This window comes from Phalacrocorax aristotelis, chromosome 2 (genome assembly GCF_949628215.1).
Source record: "Phalacrocorax aristotelis chromosome 2, bGulAri2.1, whole genome shotgun sequence".
In the NCBI taxonomy this organism is placed as follows: domain Eukaryota; kingdom Metazoa; phylum Chordata; class Aves; order Suliformes; family Phalacrocoracidae; genus Phalacrocorax; species Phalacrocorax aristotelis.
Window position 1 is genome coordinate 66,112,092 of NC_134277.1, and position 20,386 is coordinate 66,132,477.

The 20,386-nt window shown below is 43.5% G+C and overlaps 1 protein-coding gene across 9 annotated transcripts in view; it reads left to right on the plus strand.

Moving 5' to 3' along the window:
- KIAA0319 (KIAA0319 ortholog) overlaps window positions 1–20,386 on the plus strand; it is a 61,640-nt gene that overhangs the window by 6,783 nt on the left and 34,471 nt on the right. For 5 of the 9 annotated variants that reach the window (XM_075083878.1, XM_075083877.1, XM_075083879.1 and 2 more), the window contains exons 2-3: window positions 7,955–8,117; window positions 17,445–18,217. In XM_075083878.1, coding sequence (XP_074939979.1) covers window positions 8,069–8,117; window positions 17,445–18,217 — 822 coding nt within the window. In that variant the 5' untranslated portion in view covers window positions 7,955–8,068. Of the gene's footprint in view, window positions 1–7,954; window positions 8,118–15,318; window positions 15,353–17,444; window positions 18,218–20,386 lie in introns of those variants that run through there. The other 4 variants (XM_075083884.1, XM_075083887.1, XM_075083883.1 and 1 more) reach the window with 3 other exon arrangements.

Below are 20,386 nucleotides of genomic sequence, written 5' to 3' on the forward strand. Positions count from 1 at the left end.
TTCATGAGTGGTAGATTTCCTGAAGGATTGTCTTGTATTATGTTTAATAGAAATGATGTGGGGGGGGGGGGGGGGGGGATATATGTATATAGACGCTTTCATTAAGCGTAGAACCACCAAATCAGTAATGTGTTAATTTACTTAGCCATCCTGCTTTTTATAAGAGATGTTATCCATTCAAAAATAGGGGTTTTGCTTTATCTGTGGCTTGAGTTTCAGGTGCTGTTTCAGTATTTGTTTTGGCATGTTGCCTAGCTGTGCTAATGACCAGAAGGGCAACGAGGTGAGAAACCCCTACTTGCCTTTACTATCAACACTAGTGTGGCTGGGCCTGGCAATCAGGGCCCTTGCTCTGCTGGAGGTTTCAGGGGGCTGGCGTTGCTCTCTGGACGCTTTCGCGACACTACTTTTTCCTGTCTCTGATTTTGTTTGCATGGAGGGATTCTGCTACACCTTTTGTAGGGCACCAGTGTACTCCCTTATGCTGTATTTGCTGTTCTGCAGCTCTAGGATTTGAGCGTATTCCCAGATACAGGTGATTCAGTCTGTACATATTCTTACTGTTATAGCCCTGGCCTAATTATGCGTAGGAGGTGGCAATACAGTTCTGCTTGGCTGACTCCTTTCTCTCTCTAAGGGAGAAAATTACTTGAATCTGCATTAAAGTCCAGGTGAACCAAAATGCAGAGTGAGATTTGGGGTGGAGGAGAGAGGGACAATACAGGCAATTCTTTTTCCTTACAAAGCTGTTATACCTCATGTATTACCTACCAAAAGATGTTGTAGTCCTGATCAGCAAGTGCATATATTTCAAAGATCATAAAGTTGAAATGCTTGTATTGAGGGATCAGTTCAGTATTCCGCCTTTTCCTGTTGGCTAGGGCACTGCCAAAAGCTGCCAGCTGGAACATCGCTTTCAGAGGAAGGCAATGTATGTATAATGCATATATTTTTTTTACCATACCTGCCTATACACTTCTCAAGGCTGTCGTACCTTGTCTAGCTAAGGGTGCAAGTCAGACTTGAACTAAGAGCTAAGAAATTCCAAAGTCATTACCAGCAGTACTGTCTGCTTGCATTGTTACAAAAATAACAGCTTTGCGATATCAGTGAAGGAGAGGTTCAGCTAGAAAATTAGTCTTGTGGCCTTAGTTGTTTTTAACTTCTGGAATCTCATGGCTGGCTGCCGCCTTAAATTTTAATGTGTCTTGTGTTTCTGTGATGAAACTTGCACGTGTGGGGATCAGTACAATATCATGGGGGAGATAAGAGGAGCATTGCATGCATACACTGCAGCAGTGTTTACTGTCTTAACTGTTTAAGAAAGCATTCAGTTTCTGGTAGTTATGTTCTCATCTGTGAATCAAGCGGTGCGCTGGATTGTGATCACGTCTGCTTTGTGTCTGAGCTTGATCCTAATATTAGGAAATGCAAGCTAGTTTTGCGGTGAATGCAAGATCTTTTATTATGTGGAAATGCAACATCAGTAGATGTCTAGCCACAAAGAAGCACAGGAGGACAGTGCTGCTTCTGTGCATCTACTGTATCCTCACATGCTAAGTCCCTTAAGGATTCAATGAAGATTGTGCATGTAGTCCAAAGTCTGGCATTTTATATCCTTGGTAACTCGTATTTTCTTAATATAAATTAAAAAAACAACCCTCAACTGTTTGCTACAGGTACTTTTGTTTCTGAACTCAGGACAAGTAATGCTGCAAAAATCTGGATCGTTTGCGTGGTCTCTCAGTGTTTTTCTTAGTGTTGCTAGAATTAATCATGTGGACTCCTCGGTCAACTCTTCTGTAGGATATGGAAGCTGCTACTTGTCTCCTTTTAGTGGCAGAGAGATAGTAAAGTTGTCCTTGCAGAAGAAAAAGGCTTATATAATAAACAAAATTATTTTTCTGCCTTCTGATTGGAGTTAATTCTGACCTCGTGATGTTCTGATACAGAGCCTCATGCATTTTTCCTTAGGCTAAAGTACTGAAAGTCTCTTTTTAGGCATCTGGTCCATTTGGCTGCTTCTGGGAATGAGTGAAGGTTACAGCAAATGCACAATATCTCAGAAACCTTGAGTTTCAGTAATAAGCTATTCTGCAAATCACAATTTTTGGTGGCTAACAACTTTTCCAAATCTAGACAGATTTCCATAGGAACAGGAGAGGCTCTGTGTGAAATTATTGTCTTACCATAGTATCCCCTCCCCCTCAGTCTGCTGAGGTTTTTGGAGTATATGTATTAATAAGTTAGTATGGACAACCTAATAAATATTTCCATGTTCCTCTGTTCTCATTCTCAGAAGCAACAGAAACATTCCAAAAACTGTTGAAAGGTGAAGATTATACAAAACTGCATGTTCTGTACGGCTCTCTGGTTTAGTTTGAGTGTTCTGAAATAAAATACTAAATAAAAATAGTAACTTTGAGTAATGTGTTAGAATAAATGTGCAGATGATCGGCATGGGCAGTGTATGCCAGTGGGTTCAGCCGGAAAGGCTTAAGAAATCATCTCTTTTCAACTGGAGATCACTGCCTGAATAGCTCAGAGCCAGGGTAGATTCACCAAGGGAAGGTCATGCCTGACCAACCTCTTAGTTATGTTATTATAGAATTCTGGCTTGGTAGATGAGGGGAAGACAGTGGATACTGCCTACCTTGACTTCAGTAAGGTTTTTGACACTGTCTCCCATAATGTCCGTGTAGAGAAACTGTTGAAGTACGGGTGGGATAAGCAGACAGTGAGGTGGACTGAAAACTGGCTGAATGGCTGTGCCCAGAGTGAGATGGTCAGTGGCACAGTCTAGTTGGAGGCCAGTAGCTAGAGGTGTACCCCAGGGGTCAGTACTGGGTCCAGTCCTGTTTAATATCTTCATTAATAATCTGGATGATGGGGCAGAGTGTACCCTCAGCAAGTTAGCTGGTGACAAAACTGGGAGGAGTGGTAGATAGGCCAGAGGGTCGTGCTGCCATCCAGAAGGACCTTGACAGGCTGGAGAAAAGTGCTGACAGGAACCTTATGAAATTCAGCAAGTGGAAGTGTCTGTGGGGAAGAACAGCTTCAGGAAGACCACCCAGTTGTAAAGCAGACTGGCACAAAAGGACCTTGGGGTCCTGGTAAAGACCAAGTTGACCAAGAGCCAGCACTGTGCCCTTGCTGGAAGGAAGGCGAATGGTATCCTGAGCTGCATTAGGAGGAGCATTGCTTACCTGGTCAAGGGAGGTGATCCTTCCCCTCTACTCAGCACTGGTGAGGCTGCACCTTGGGTACTGTGCCCAGTTCTGGGCTCCTCAGTACAGGATAGATACAGAGCTATGAGAGAGTCTGCTGGGGATGGTAAGGCATTGGAGCATCTCTCCTATGAGGAAAAGTGGCTTGGAGTGGACTCTTCAGTGTTTACAAATACCTGGAGGGAAGGTGTAAAGAAGGTCGAGCCACATGGTGCCCAGTGACAGGCCAGCGGGCAACAGGCACAAACTGAAACACAGGAGGTTGCCTCTGAACATCAGGAAATGCCTTCCCACTGTGAGGGTGACCAAGTACTAGCACAGGTTGCCCAGAGATGTTGTAGAGTTTCCATCCTTGGAGATGCTTGGATCTGTCTGGACATGGTCCTTGGCAGCCTGCTCCAGGTCTACCCCACCTGCTGAAGCAGGGCAACGAGGTGACCTCCCGAAGTCCTTTCCAACCTCATTCTGTGGATTGACTGTGTGAGTCTGCATAGTTTGTTTCAGTGCAAACTGAATCAATTTCATTTGTATCACCTCTACAGTGAAATAAAGAGACAATGCTCTGGGTTGTGGGGCCTTCAGGACTGACTCAAACACTTTTTCCCTCCTATGCTGAAGTGCTCAGTTCTAGTCAGTTGCTGACAATACTGTACCCTGACACTGCCTAGGGCTCAGCCATTTCAGTGGCTGTATTCAAAGCAGGACATTTGGAATGACTTGGCTTTAAAAAAAAGCACTTTGGTGCTTGGTGTCATCAGCAAACTTGCTGAGGGTGCTTGATCCCACTGTCCATGTCATCAACAAAGATATTAAACAGCAAGTGTCCCAATATCAGTCCCTTAGGAACACCACACATCACTGATCTCCCCTTGGAGATTGAGCAATGGACTGCAAGTCTTTGAATGTGACCATCCAGGCAATTCATTATATACCAAGTGGTCCATCTGTCAAATCTGTGCCTTTCCAATTTAGAGACAAGGATGTCATGCGGGACAGTGTCAAATGCTTTGCACAGGTCCAGGTAGATGATGTCAGTTGCTCTTCCCTTATCCACCAACGCTGTAGTGCTGTTGTAGAAGGCCACCAGATTTATCAGGCACAATTTGCCCTTAGTGAAGCCATGTTGGCTGTCACCCATGGCCTACTTATTTTCCATGTGCCTTGACATAGTTTCCAGGAGGATCTGCTCCACGATCTTGCCAGGCACAGAGGTGAGACTGACTGCCCTGTAGTTCTGTCTTCTTTTTTTCCCTTTTTAAAAATGGGGGTTATGTTTCCCCTTTTCTGGTCAGTGGGAACTTGACCGGACTGCCACGACTTACCAAATATGGTGGATAGTGGCTTAGCAACTTCATCTGCCAGTTCCCTCGGGACCTGCAGATGCATCTCATCAGGTCCCATGGACTCATGCACATTCAGGTTGCTCAGATGGTCTTGAACCTGATCTTCACCTACTGTGGGCAGTTCTTCATTCTCACAGTCCCTGCCTTTGCCTTCTGCAACTTGGGCAGTGGGGCTTGAGCACTTGCTCATGAAGACTGAGGCAAAAAAGTCATTGAATACTTTAGCCTTCTCCGTATCCCAGGTAACCAGATCTGTTTCCTTCCAGAGAGGGCCCACATTTTCCCTAGTCTTGCTTTTACCACCAACATACCTACAGAAGCTTTTCTTGTTGCCCTTAACATCCCTGGCCAGATTTAATTCCATTTGGGCTTTAGCTTTCCTAACCTGACCCCTGGCTGCTCAGATGATTTCTCTGTATTCCTCCCAGACTACCTGTGCTTGCTTCCACTCTGTAGGCTTCTTTTCTGTGTCTGAGCTTGTCCAGGAGCTCCTTGTTCATCCATTCAGGCCTCCTGGAATTTTTGCCTGACTTTCTCTTTGTTGGCATGCATTGTTCCTGAGCTTGGAGGAGGAGATCCTTGAATATTAACCAGCTTTCTGGGGCACCTCTTCCCTCCAGGGCTTTGTCCCACGGTATTCTACCAAGCAAATCCCTGAAGAGTCCAAAGTCTGCTTTCCTGAAGTCCAGGGTGGTGAGCTTGCTGTGTGCCCTCCTTGGTGCCCTAAGGATCTTGAACTCCACCATTTCATGGTCACTGCAGCCAAGGTTGCCCTTGAGTTTCATGTTCCCCACCAGCCCCTCCTTGTTTGTGAGTACAAGGTCCAGCACGGTATCCCTCCTCGTTGGCTCCTTTATCACTTGGAGAAGGAAGTTATTGTCAATGCATACAAGGAACCTCTTGAATTGCTTATGCCCTGCTGTGTTGTCCCTCCAACAGATATCGGGGTGGTTGAAGTCCCCATGAGGAGCAGGGCTTGTGAACGTGAGGCTGCTCTTATCTGTCTATAGAGGGCTTCATCCACTGAGCCTTCCTGCTTGGGTGTCCTGTAGTAGACCCCTACTATAACGTCACCTGCCCCTGCCCTCCCTTTAATCCTGACACATAAGCTCTTGGTCGGCTCCTCATCCAACCCCAGGCAGAGCTCCTTGCACTCCAGCTGGTCATTGGCATACAGGGTGACACCCCCGCCTTGTCTCCCCTCCCCATCCTTCCTAAAGAGCCTGTATCCTTCCATTCCAACACTCCAGTCATAGGAGCCATCCCACCACATCTCCATGATGCCAATAAGATTGTAGCCCTGCAGGCATGTGCATGTGTCTAACTCCTCTTGTTTATTCCCCATACTGTGGGTGTTTGCATAGAGGCATTTAAGCTACCTCCACCCTATGCCTGACCAGATGAAGCTGATTTACTGGCCAGAGTAGCTGGAATTCCTTTGTGCTGCTCTTCAGGTGCTTTTGTTGATATTGGATAGAACAAAGGTCACAAAAGTCAAGTTGTATTTTAAATCAAGTATCAGACTTTTGGAAAGTTAATAATAGTCTTTCCTGCATTTGCTTGTACTTGGAACTTGTTTTGAAATCTAATTTATTATTTTCTTTCTTTTTTTTTCTTGCTTTAGTGATGTTCTGTGGTCATTTTGCTTATGTCTTGAGCAGAGTTGGCATTTGTACCATAGACTTGAGGAGAGGTTGTGAGAGTCCAGTACTCTCTGACCAGGTTCTTGTAGATATTCTGTGTGCGGAGGGTATAATGTTTAATATCAGATGTATTTACTTGGAGATATTTGATGTGATACGGGATTTCTGATTTAGTGGACCAATGCAAAATACACTGAAATCACAATGCAAATGTACGTTACACTTGGCAAAACATAACAATGGCAGCATACAGTTCAATCGCAATACCAGTGTGATTCCTGTTACTGGTCTCTGTAATAAACTCACCATTGTAATCCTGGGCATCCTCTGTCGCTGGGTAGAAACATGTGGGTTGAAGTCTGGTTGCCCTCTTCAAAATTTTGTTAGTTGTTCAGTTCTTAACACTCTGTGTTGGGCTGAACTACATATTCGCTTCCCCCATGCTGGTCTGGCTAGCTCAGGGAGACATTCTTTAATGAACTAAATGGGAGAAACATTTACACCCTCAGTTGATCCACTCAGCTGTTGTTAGGTGTTAACACCTTTGACCTAAAACAAAGGCTAGCCTCTGGTCCCCTTTGTGTTGAGATAAAATGAATGCACGGCTTGCTTTGCAAAAGCTGTGGTTAGTCACACCCGACCTGAGCTCCCTAGGCACATTGCCCATGCCCATCTCCTCCCAGCCTTCTTCCATTGGAGGGGTTTATTGGTCAGTCACAGAAGCGTAAGTTGTAGACGGTGATCCTGTGCTTTACAGCCATGCCGACTATAAAAGACCCTTTCTCAGAGAGCAGAAGTACAGCTGCTGAGCTGCTAGGGTTTCTACTCTAGCTCAGTCAGCCATAGCAAGTGTGGCATGTCTAAGTAATTTCCTTCTTCCCTTTGCAGGGGAAAAAAGCAAGATGTTCTTTCATAATATAAAATTATGTGTGGTAAGGAACCTGCCAAGAGCAGCCAGTTAACAGCATTTCTATCATATGTAGATATAGGCAGATGAGATGTGAAAGTCATTACGTTAACCAAGTCACGTAATGAACGTCAAAGGGAATTGACTGGGATACTCTGCCTTGAGAAGAGCTATTCTCAAAAAAAAAGCACTGCCTGTGTTTTCATTTACAGAACTGGTTTTTGGTCAAGCATCAATTTAGGATCTTTTATGTAGGGGGGAGTTGTGAGTTTGGCTAAATTAACTCTTTTCCTTGCATGAGTAATGTTGCTTTCAACTATCTGTTCCTTAGTAGACCTATTTGTTGCTTAGGATGCCTTATTTGGAGAATTTGGTGTCCTGGCAAGGAATGTCACCCTAGAAGTTCTGGAGGAGTGTCTGCTTGCATTACCTTTATAGTTGGGAGAGAATAGCTTGAGGGCTGCCTCAAGAGCTGACTTAACACCACATGGATTTTTGCACAGGCAATACTGTCTGTGATTCCTCAGTTAAGGATACCTGCTAGTTTCTGTTTAAAGTCAGAGCAAAAACAGGGTCTGGATAACCGCAGAGAGGATATTTGTGTGTTTTGAGATACAGCAATCCAAGCAAGCACATATTTTGGGACACTTCTGCATCTCCAGAGAATGAGATTTCCAGGTAGGTAAACAGTTCTATATCTGATCTACTGTGTCATCTCTCAAGAAGTCAGGAGGCAATAATAAAGCCTGCATTTAACCTGTGTATTGGTTTTTGCTGTGACATTTTAAGTAATGCTCACATCTGACCTATTTTTTCCTGTGCTCTCTGTTGCAGTGCTTCATGGCCACAGCAGGGTTACTAAAGAATATTGGAGGAAACCAACGTTAAGACATATAATTTCCACACAGTTTCTTGGAAAAGCAGTTGTTGCTGCCTTCCTGGTGCAGCATGGCATTTGGACTTGGTGTTCTCTGCCTGTTACTATGGGCAATAACAGGTAGGAGTTTACTTCTTGTGTGTCTGAGTCACACGGAACGAGTGAAACAAATGCTCCTGGAGTGTGTGTGCAGGTGTGAATGAAATGTATAAGGCAAGAGTGGGGGAAACTTGTGACTCCTCAGTGCAAAAAGTTCTTGTAAGGTACAGCTTCATAACCGGCAGTTGATTGCAATGGAGGAAGGCAGTTGTGAGTAGCTGTTCGGAGCCAATTTCAATAGGGCTGTTTCAGGGGAGATGCATGGGGCAGGAGAGGGTAGTGGGAGAGCACAGAGAGTTGTTCTCTTTCTCTGCAGGACAGCATTTAAGAATGACACATTGCTTGTGTTCTAAGCTACCTTTTTTTCTTCTGAAGTATCATAGGTTGGTCGATTTACGAGAAGCATAAATGCTTTTGTGAATAAATGCACCTCATCTGCTCTACAGACATACGTTTCCTTTCAAAGACTGCAGGAAAGTCCTCTAAGTTTCTGCTTCAGCCACAGAGATAGGTAAATTATTTCCATAATCAGACAGATGAAGAATGATAGTAATTCTTAATACTGCCTCTGTGTCATAGGGAGACTTAATCTGGTGCAGGCAGTTTGACATGGCAACTACAATATAGGCAGACATGGGGTTTATTTCTTTAAAAGCCAGTGTTTGAATTCTGTGTGTGGGGATAGTGGCAGTATCTATATTAGCAGGAATTGAGAAAATAATACTCAGTTATCTGGCTTTCATCTCCTGTAGTGTATACAGGATTGGATGTTTGATGAGGGAGAGCCTTGCTCATGTGCTAAGGCTTAAACTGACTACTGAATTTGGAAATGTTGGGTGAGGGAGACAGGCGTTAACTACAGCTGTGCTCATAGCTGGTTTGAAGAAGTCCTCAAGATCACTCTGAGGATCTCAGTGCCAAGCTTTTTGAGGAGAACATGGAGCTGAGGTTTTCGTTGCTGTTATAAACAATAAGTATGCCTTTTGTAAATAAACAAAATGCTCTCCTGTGAGATGCTGAGTACCTGCTGCAGGAGCCATGCCAGTATCTTCAGAAAAAAGCCACAGCAACTTCAATAGAGGGCAATAATGTGTGGTAAATACTGAATGTTGGCTGTAGAGAATGACAGTTTGACGCTTTTGATGATGCTGTTAACTGTTAGCTGGCTAGAATATCCTCCATGTGCATATAGAAAGTCTTGTTTTCATTCTGGAGTTGGAATTTTGCTGCATTCTCTTGATTTATCTGAGAACAAGACCATTGCACTTGGAGTGCTGGCAATATTCCAAGCCTCTCCCTGTATCTCTGGTACCAGCATGCAGTGTTTAGGGGCTAGTATCACATATTATTTTAGTAAAAATTTTAGTATTTATTTCCATCTTGATAATTTGCAGTATTTTCCATCCAATTAATATTAACTCTAACTAAACTGGAAGGTACTTGCTGATTTCCAGGATGTATTTGCTGCAGGACATCAGTGAATGCACACCTTTGTTAAGTCAAAAGGACTTCTTTTTTGTGCAAGCTTTAAGGTGAATTGACTCAGGGTCGGGAAGTTTAGATTAGATGTTCATTCTGCAGTTTTTCTCTGCTCATGAGCTTGTGCTTCTAAAGGCTAGTTTTTCTCTTAAAAAAAAAAATTTTGTTACCACTTGTTTTAACTTATGATAATGAGAAGGCTGACTTAATACAAGTAAGGCTTGACATTGCATCATTGCGGAAGTAGAGAAATGGACTCATTAGTGAATATCTTCAGAAGAATATTGAAGAATATGCTCTGGTTTGCAAAAGAAATTGAAGTGGGATACTCTTTCCTCTTTAGTTCACATTTGGTTTTTTTTATTTTGTGCTTGGTGCCTTTTGGCTAATAATGTTTGACTGCTTTTCATGAATGTGGTGGGTTGACCTTGGCTGGCCACTAGGTGCCCAGTAAGTTGCTCTGTCACTTCCCCTTCTCAGCCAGCTAGGAGAGGAAAATATGATTAAAAGCTCGTGGGTCGAGATCAGGGCAGGGAGATCGCATACCAGTTACAGTCAAGAGCAAACCAGACTTGACATAGGGAAGTTAATTTATTGCCAATTAATCAGAGTAATTAATGAGAAGTCAGACCAAATCTAAAGCACCTTCCCCCCACCTCTCCCTTCTTCCCAGGCTCAGCTTCACTCCCAATTCTTCTAACTCCTTCCCCTAAGTGGCTCACGGGAATGGGGAATGAGGGCTGCAATCTGTTCATAATGCTTCGTCTCTGCTGCTCCTTCCTCTTCACACTCTTCCCCTGCTCCAGCGTGGGGTCACTCCTGCAGGATACAGTCCTTCACAAACTTCTCCAGTGTCATCCTTCCCATGGGCTGCAGTTCTTCAAGAACTGCTCCAGTATGGGTCCTTTCCGTGGGGTGCAGTCCTTTAGGAACAGAACGCTCCAGCATGGATCTCCTGTGGGGTCACAAGTCCTGCAAGAAAACATGCTTCTGCATGGTCTCCTCTCTATAGGTCCACAGGAGCATCCGCCAGTGTGGGCTCTCCATGGGCTGCAACTTCTTTCAGGGCTCATCTGCCTGCTCTGATGTGGGATCCTCCAGGCTGCAGGTGGATATCTGCTGCACCTTTAACTTCCATGGACTGCAGGGGCATGGCCTGCCTCACCATGGTCTTCACCACAGGCTGTGGGGGAATCTCTGCTCTGGTGCCTGGAGCACCTCCTCCCCCTCCTTCTTCACTGACCTTGGTGTCTGCAGAGTTGTTTCTTTCAAATGTTCTCACTCCTCTCCTGGCTGCTGCTGTTGCGCAGTGATTTTTACTGTTTCTTAAATATGTTATCATAGAGATGCTACCAGTGTCACTGATTGGCTTAGCCTTGGCCAGCAGCAGGTTCCTCTTGGAACTGGCTCTGTCTGACATGGGGGCTGCTTCTGGTATCTTCTCACAGAAGCCACACCTGCAGTCCATTTCTCCCCATGCCACAACTACCAAAACCTTGCCACCTAAACCCAATACAATGAAAAACAAAGCTGGGAGAGTAGGCAGATCACCTAATGGATACAGACACCTACCACTGGCTAATGTTTGTGCCTCTCAGGAGGCTTGAGCTGGATGTGGCAATAGGTAGTGTGTACCATGTATACCATGTACCATGCCTCTCTCACTCAGCATCTCATGCAATTTGGATGATTCAGTTCCCAAACCTGTGGATGCAGCTCCTAATTTCTCCACATAGGCATTCCTTATAGTGCGAGTCTCATTTCCCTGGCTTTTATCCATTCATTGATGAAGTCAGCTTATATTAAAATAGATTTAAATTATTTGGCCATTAATAAAAATCAGTAGTTTTAATGCTAATGCATCCAAAAATGATTTTTTTTTCCTACGAGAGAGAGAAGGCATTGCTTTCCACGACAGAAATAACAGTTCACTTTGCAACTGGGAATCCAACACATTGGAATCAATTCAGTCTAGCTCTTATCTTGAGCAGGCATATTCTAATCTGGCACTTGAGGCAGACCTTGCAAATACTGCTATTGAAATGCATTTCTGCAAGTCTAACAGCATTCTCATGGCTGACTCTCAGTTTTCACATACTGTGTGTTCATATGGGGTGCTTTGTTCTGAGATCAGCCACTCCAAGAAAAATGCAAAGACGGATTGGCAGGTAGCTGCAGTCACAGGTGTTGTGCAGTCTAGTCTCCTGTTTTTAACTCCATGCAGCCCGGCCATAGATTACATGACCTCCCAGAGTCTTTGCTACACATCACCAGTATTCCTGTCTACTCTAGGGGCGAGTGTTTCTAAATACATTACAAGCCATCAATTTTCAACACATTTCATAAAGCTCCTCTTGGACTTTGAAGAATAAGATGAATACCCTTTTCTTCCCATGTATCTAACACATGAAACACAGGCCAGGAGCGTCAAAGGACACTTTAAACCTTTGAAATTACAGGGGGACCACTAGCTTGGGGTTGCAGTGCATTCTTTCTTGTACTGCCGTGGCTAGATGTTCTAGTAATGTGTTCTGGTTCACACAGATCTTTCCAGAGAGACAAGACGGTGTAGTGCCTGATTCTGATCTCTGAGATTATAGTGAGTTATGCAGTATGCTGGGTTAGTTCACACTCTTCATGTCTCTGTTGGAAATGGTCTGGTGTTTCCTTGTGGAGGGATGTAATGGCTGCACCCATGCATCTACCTTTCTGGTCTCCAACTGCAAATATCCAGTATCATTCATGGGACAGACGAGCCATCTGTTGAGTATATAGTGTGCTTAGATGCTCATGTGTAAATTAAGGGGAGAATGGGCTGTGGGTTGGATGAATCGTTTTGACAGGTTAGATCTGGTCTGTGGTTTGGGCACATTTGGCTTGTGAACATAACCACAGCCTGGTTTAAAAAAAAAAGGGCTGGGGAGAAGTGTTCTTTAGGTGTGGAGGTTTTGTTGGGGTTTTTTTTGTTATGATTTGGGTTTTTTTCCCCTCTTTAAATAGCGATTAGTTGATTTATCGGTGACAAACAGGGATGGTAACAATTCATGAAATGAAAACAATACTTGGAGAGGACCATCAGGCTCATTGAACTGATGAGGGAGCTTTGACAGACCCTGGACCTGAGAAGTGAATGATAAACATCATGAAGGCTTCTGTAATGGCCACAAAAGCTTTGCAGCTCATTGTAGATGTAACTAGAATACTATTGGCTTTAGCTTTGTGTTGAGGATTTGCTTTTATGTAGCTGAGCATTTTTTGTCTTATTTGTTCTCCTCCTCCCTTTGCAGTGCTTAATCTGCAGTCAGCATCCTTACTGAGGCCCAAAAGAACTCTTTGGCATCCCAGATGTATTGCCATTGAAAGACCTGTGAGATTTCAGCAAAAGGGAGGGGAAACATCGGATAATCTTAAAGCAGCCTGTAGAAAAAGAATGAAAACACATTCATGGTGTACAGAGGTGTTAGCTGTCGCAAGAGGAACTGATGCAGTGACATTTCGGATGTCGATGAAGTTCTTGGTAATACGGCTTTTCTGGTTTCCAGGGCAGTACTTTCTATAGGCCCTTATTAAAGCTGCTGGAGTATAGGCATTTTTCAGTATTTATGGTCTAAAGCGTGCTTTTTAGGGGTTTATAACTCTGCTGTGGAAATTGGCTCTAGCTTGAAAATTGGAATTCAGGTTCTCCTCTTAGGTGTCTGCAATTGGGGGGGGGGGGGGGGGGAAGCTTTTTTTATTTTGTTTCCAGAACCTTATAAAAATTGTTTCAATGTGTTATTATGGTGGTAGGAAACACAAAACTTATTTCTTACTGATACAGCATCTTTCCTCTCAAAATTCACTGAAATGAGGTAAAAGTTACTTGGATAGATTAAAAAAAAAAAAATCATTAACCCTAGAAATAGAATGGAACTAGTTTGTTGCTTAGAGAGTGGAGGGAGCAGATGTCAAGCAGAGACAGCCCTACTCTTTCTGTAGGAAACTCCATGCTCATTTAGTTCAGAGGCTTTCAGGCTGTGAGAATAGTGTGCCACGTGAGCCCTCAGTGCTGTGCTCCCAGCAAGAAGGTTAACGGGAGGTGACTGGTCATATCTGATTTTTCTTGGTGCAAGGTCTGAATCTGAGCTCTTCTCATCTATTGCCTGTTCCCTCTTGCCCCTTCTTTCTGCTTCTTCTTGTGCTGCTTGCTGCTATGGAAAACAAATAGACCAGCCCACAAGTGGATGGTTGTGTCATTGCAGGGTTTCATATTTGGGTAATTAGCCATGAAGAACCCAGTGTTATGCTGTCACAATTTGCTGCTTACTTACTAAAGAATATTTGCCGCCCAGTCATTCATGTGCTCATGGCTGTGTGTAAGCCTGCCACAGAAGGGGCAGAGCATCTGTTAGGTTTTGGAGTTAGTCTCGCTGTCCAGTTGAGGAAAGGTCTGCAGAAAGGTCTATGATGGAAGAACGGCTGTGTTCCTCTGGGCTCTTGGCATTAGTGGACTCATGCACCAAGATGTGAAAGAGTGGTAGCGTGCAGCTCAAAGGGTGTGGATGTTTCCTCACTAAAGGAAGGAATCTCTTTAAAATGAAGCTATATTCCACAGTATGACTGCTTGTTAGGGTTTTGGGGAGGGGTGGGTATGGGGTTTTTTTTAGGGTAACCTGCTTGCCTGACTAGGTCTCTGGATATGTCAGTGTTGTCCTACTGTTGACGTAACAAGGTACAGCTAAAAGGAAGGGGAACACTTGGCTTGCAGAACTTTTAGGCTATTGGTGGCCCAGGTACCAGAGGGCTCGTAATAAAGGGAAGCAGTCTTTCTGTTGATAACCTGAATGAGTACTTCTGAAACAATAAACAGAATTGCATTATGCTATTTTTTTTTTGCCATTACTGGTCAGAATAGAACAGTACATTAATCTCTCGGTTCAGTTAACTAAAGGAAAACAGCTGTGCTATGACCTCAGACAGCAGGTAATGATGTAGCAGGCACAAATGTTACTATGTGACCTTTCATTTGGCATACTTTTAGAAAATTTTCCGTAAATAAAAGACCTCAATATCCCTTACTTGAGCCTGTTGCAGACTGGAGGGTGGATGGGATTAAGGGGAATATGAAATGAGAGATCAGTTTAAGTTCACTCTAAGTAGATCTTACATGTTTTCCATCTGAAGACTATGGGCACACACCTAGTGTCAGGCTGAAACAGCCTGCTAAATTAGTCCATTCTTGCCCACCTACTGCTAGAATTTAACTTGGCTGAAGCAAGAGATGAAACGGATTACTTTGATATTTGGATTACATTGTTAGATTTAATTTAGAGTTGGCAGGGAAATAATTTTCCCATTGTACAGAAATTCTAAGCGTAACATTTTTCCCATCCCCTATTGGGATGAAACCAAGGCCTTCTGACATTTGAAAGTGGGGGTAACTAAGGTCTGTGGCTAGGATCCTTGCTTGGGAGATTGAGGTTCAAAGTCGTGTTATTTTAGGAATATGCTGGACTTGATTCTCTCTATTGCTAATGAAACACCATTAATTTCATGGGGAGGTTGACTCTGGAGTGTGATAGTTGATGTATCAAACTGAAAGTGGCAGAGTGAGATTTGAAGCTTTGACATCAGGCTGAGTGAGGACTTGAAGTCTGGCCTCAGGTTACAGTTTTGGACTATCCAATTGTGTAAGTCTGTCTTCGAGACAAGAGTTATTGGTCATTCTTTTCTGAACAAACAAATAATGAAACTTTTTAATTTCTTCTAACAGGCTGGTCACGTTCTCCTTCAGGGATGAGGTAAAGAAGGGAAGGGATGAAAACTGCCCTCAAAGGAGTTTTTTGACCCACCTTAATAGTGCTGTTCCTGAAGTATTGTAATGAGTTGTTACTGACCTAATATTGCACATCCACACAGATTCATGTTTTCTGTTTCACCCTATTAAAGGCCAGTTTCTCATCTCCCTGCTGACTTACAGGACTAACTAAATTGATATGGATTGAAAAAGGACAGAATGGTTAAATTGGCTGACTCCTAAACTTCATTTTGACCCAGAGCTATGCTGGCTCCCCTGTCCTAATTTGTGCAGGCAACTTAAAGGAAAGACTTATAATGACTATTGAGAGACTCTCCCAGGGTCTTACGTTATTGTATGTAAAGGAAATATTTATATGCAATGTGAAAGAGAAAAATGCACAAATCCTGGGTATCTCCTGGGTACAGATAAAGATACTTAATATCTGGGCTATGTTAGAAGAGGATAGGTTGTTTTAAACTCATATGCCCCTGGATAGATTTTTTCACTGAAAGTGTAAAGTAGAAGAGTAAACAGTATCCCAGCTCTGTGTGAAGGAGGAGCTGGAGGCAGAAGAAAGGTACTTGAAGCTGTTAATCCTTTTTGCCAGCTTCCCATTCAGCTATACCTATTTGCAAGTCATTGATCTTTTTAAAAAATTGGTTTTGTTTCATGTTTTTCCTTACCGCAAATAGCCAGCTCTGCAAAACTGTCATAAAGTGTTGTATTCTCTATCCCTCAGTGTGTGGTGCAATTTTTTTGTTTGTTTTGGGAGTTCTACATTTTTTACATTCATCCCAGGCAGTATGATGCCCCACAGGTGTTTTAGTAGCTGTATTCAGATCATGTATTGTGAAGGAGTGTGCTGCAGTTCAGCCCAGAAGAAGTGGTAGGAACTGTAGTGCAGTGGCTGGACACACTGCATGCATAGGAGAATCTCTTTTGTCTCCAATGCTCTAGGTCATGGTCAGACCTAACCCCTATTGCCAGCCTATTCCTACTGGATTTAATTTTTCCTGCCTATGTGCTCAACAGATTTGATCTGGAATCCATTAGTCAAGCTGCCTTTTATTTTTTCTCCTGCCATATACTATTGTGAATAATGAGATAGCTGCTGCCAGAGCTCAACTGTTAATGATATGCAAAGGAGGCAGAGTCAACTTTGTCTTCCATTACTTTGTGAGCTCCCAGGGGTGACATCTTGTTTTCATTGGTTGAGTTAGCAAGTCTAGTTGAAAACCAATGTAAGAAAATTGTCCTGGTTTTACTCAACTGTTTTTTGAAGCATGATCAGATATTTTCAGGTTGCATTTTGGAGAGAGGAATTGTGAAGAGCAGTTACAACTAGAAAAAAAAACACCTGGAACATATGTTAAAAATTGACTGAGATATACTGTATGTTGATTCATGCTTGATTTGAACACTTCACGCTGTTTGTGATGTCCTGTGAAAATAATTCTGATGTCATACATCATTACATCTTCACTGCAAAGGAAGGAAAGATGCTCCCTGCTGGGGCAAGTTTTTGGGATTTCACATGAACTAGTGGCTAAAGCAGCAAAAGTTTGAGAATTTGTTCTGGCTTTTATATTAAGCCCAGCAATTATGTTGGTGTGAAGGTCAAGTGAGATGGCAAGTATTTCTCCTGTGTAGATTTTTGCTGCCTTCTCCCTCAAATGAAACAATAGCATGTTACAGCATCTTGTTTGAGTTCCGTTTCAAAACATGTTTTGCTCACTATGCTATGGGGGTGATGGAGGTACCCCATGATATTTTTTTTGTGTTCCGTGCTCTGTTCTTATTTTAAGTATTGACAACTCACTTTCATCTCTATATATTAATAGCAAGGGAGTAAGAGGTACTTCGCAAATAATATCGAGATCCTACACTGAAAAACCCTCCACAGGACAAATACTATTGCAAAGGGGCGTGCTGAAAAAAAGGTAGTGGTGATGTTAATGAAAGGAAATGAGCTTATTTAAGCAGGGTACCGCCTGTCTTTATCTTGTCTCCTGTGATAAGCCATTTTTGGTCACAGTAAACTATATTATGGATTGGTTGTAGTGTTGTGCCTTATGTTGGTGGTGTTGTTTCAGGTTCCATTTGTGAGCACTGCAGAGAAGGAGCCACGTACTCAGGTGCAGTAATATCTCCCAACTTAGAAACCACTAAAATTATGCGAGTTCCTCATGCTATGTCAGTGTCTGACTGCATCGCAGCATGTTGTGACCTCTCTGGTTGTGACTTGTCCTGGATGTTTGAACGACGCTGTTACATCGTGAACTGCCAACACAAAGAGAATTGTGAACCTAAAAAAATTGAAACTGTAAAGTCATATCTTACTTTTGTGCTCAGGCCTGCTCAGAGGCCAGCCTCGCTGCTAGGATTTGGGCAAGTGATCCCAAGCATGGTCCACTCTGTGGGACTCCAGAATGAGCCGTCTGAGGAAGTGAGTAGCCTGAAGGAGCTGTCTCTGCTTGGTAAAGATCCCAGCCTTGAGGAGATACCTGAGTACATTGATGATTATAAAGAGTTGGAGCAGGACCCCTTTCAGGTGAGCATCAAACATGAGCAGAAGGAGAGCACGGATTATGCTGACTGGGGTGTGATGGTGGCAGGTGAAAACGGCTTCAACTCTTCTGTGGGTGATGATGGAGGTAACCAGGAAGACTTTGCGGAAAAGAAAGGGGAGGCTAGGAAGGTGGAAAGCCTTCTGAATAAAAACAGCTCTGAACTGAACTCTGTCACTGAACACTCCACAGAGAGGTTGTCATCTCTCCTGGAGATTACACCATTCCCTGGAAAGACATTTGAAAGTGAAGCAGCTGTTCAACTTCTTGCGCAACCTGACGATGCTTTGCAAAAAGAGGTATGTTTGCCCCTCAGGAAGCAGGCAGAGTATGTTGAGGCCACTTAGACATTGTTTTGTTTTTCAAATCAAATCAGGTTATTGCTTTGTAATGTAACCCTAATGCGTGAATGACTTACAGTCCTGTTACAGTGTAGAAAAGGCTGAAGGGGAGAGGGTTATCTTAATAGGCAGATTAATTGCTAAAGGACTCTTTTTTTTTTATCAGATGATAAGGAGCAGAGCTCCTTTTGGGACACAGTGGGGTTTCCTTGGAAGTGTACAGATGAGCAGGCTTGGACCTGGTGTAATAGTGTTACAGTATTCTTCCCTTCTTGACCCTTGGTGACTCATTAAAAGAAGTTAGCTGAGCAATACTATTGGACCCTCTAGTATCCAAAGGCCGAGACCAGTAAATATAAGTTCCCCCTTCAATAAAATTAAGCCTGTTTTATGGGTTTCATGTTACTAATGCACAGTGGTGTTACAGATGTAATGGTGCTGAGTAAATACCTTTTATAGTGCTTTTAAAACAAAAAGAGAGGCAAGGTAGGTAAGGAGGAACAGTGGTGGTTTTGGACCACAATGTACAGCAGGATAAAGCAGATAAGGTGTTTTTGTTCTCAGAATCCTTTTCTTGAGTCTGGCAAATAAGTTGAATACTTAAAACCTACTTTAGATGTTTAAGATGCACCTGTTTTCTATTTATGGAAATCGGTTTGATCAGTTGGGACTAAAGAGGCTCTGGTTCCTTAAGAACAGGGTGGAATCAGCTGGAAGGTTGAAACAGGCTGTAAAGTTAACATTTACTGGGTTTGATACACACCCCTGCTAGAGGGAAGAGGAAACTAAGCAATGTTAGCTGGATTGCTCTAAGTTCCACCAGATTTTGTAACAAGCAACTGCCTGTCTCTTGATGTAAAAGTGATAATTTATTGCCATTACTGTAGGGAAGAAAAATGCATGTAAATAAGAAAGTTGCATGAAATCTGTGACAACTGAGATTCTTGGAGGGGATGACTGAAATGGCAACAGTATGTGTGGAGAACAGCAAGCCTTAAGATATAGTCTATCTTGGATATCATTGCAGCCTAGAGTTGTGGCAGTTTCTGGGCTCTGCTTTGAGATCTTCTAGATATTCTGAGAACTTCTGGGATTCTTGGTGGGCCTCTGGGTGTGCTGTGAGCAAAACGAGTGGTTGCTGCAGCTGGGAGAGGACAGCTAGCAGAAGCTGGGGCTTCTGGCAGCTTCTTATAAGCTCTGTCAGCTGATTCTTGATCAAAGGATGCTTTGGTCTTTTGCCCTAGCCAGCTCAAGATCATGGAGGGTGACACACCCTTTCAGCAGGTGCTAGGGAGCCTAGGAGCTCTGCCTAGAGATGCAACAAGCTACTCAAGAGTTTATATGGGTCAGGGCTGGCAGGACAGCTGTTGTGGGCAATATTAGGGTGCACGTCTACTCCAGACTGTCTGGTCAGGAAGAAGTAGATCAAGCCTTCGGGCAACTGGGATGAGCTTCATATTCACAGCCTCTGGTCCTCATGGGGTATTGAAGCCACCCCAATACCTACTGAGAGGGCAAGAGAGCAGGGCACGAGCAATGTGGGAGGTTTCTGGACTGTGTTGGTAACTAATGCGGAGATGTGATTGTGGAGCTGACAAGGAGAGAGACTCTGCTTGACCTCACCCTTGCAGGCAAAGAGAGATTGGTCAGGGATGTGGCCGTGCGGTGGTGTTCAGGCTCCTGAAACAAGCGGGAATAAGTCAAAAAGCAGGGTCACAACCATGGGCTTCAGGAGAGCAGCCTGTGTGGGATCTACTTGGAAGAATCCCAAGGAAGACTTGTCCTGGAGATAAGTGGGGACTATGAGAGCAGGTTGCCTTTCAAGTATCACCTCCTCCAGGCTCAGGATAGCCAGTGGCTTTTATGGTTGACCAAGTTGGTCTGGAGCGTATTGGCACAAGTAAGAAGAGATTAGAAGTTGTCTCCGTGCGTATGGAAGGACGTTTGATAACAGATAAAGTGCTGTTGCAAGTTGAAAATGGGGTACTGCTTCTGCAAGCAGAGTTGATGACAGAAGACTTGTTTTAAAAAGTATCTACCATGCAGACCTTGAAATGAGCATAAATTAACACAGGAGTTTAGGCGAGGTGGGTAGATACTATTTGTTTTTTTCTATTAGTATGCAAA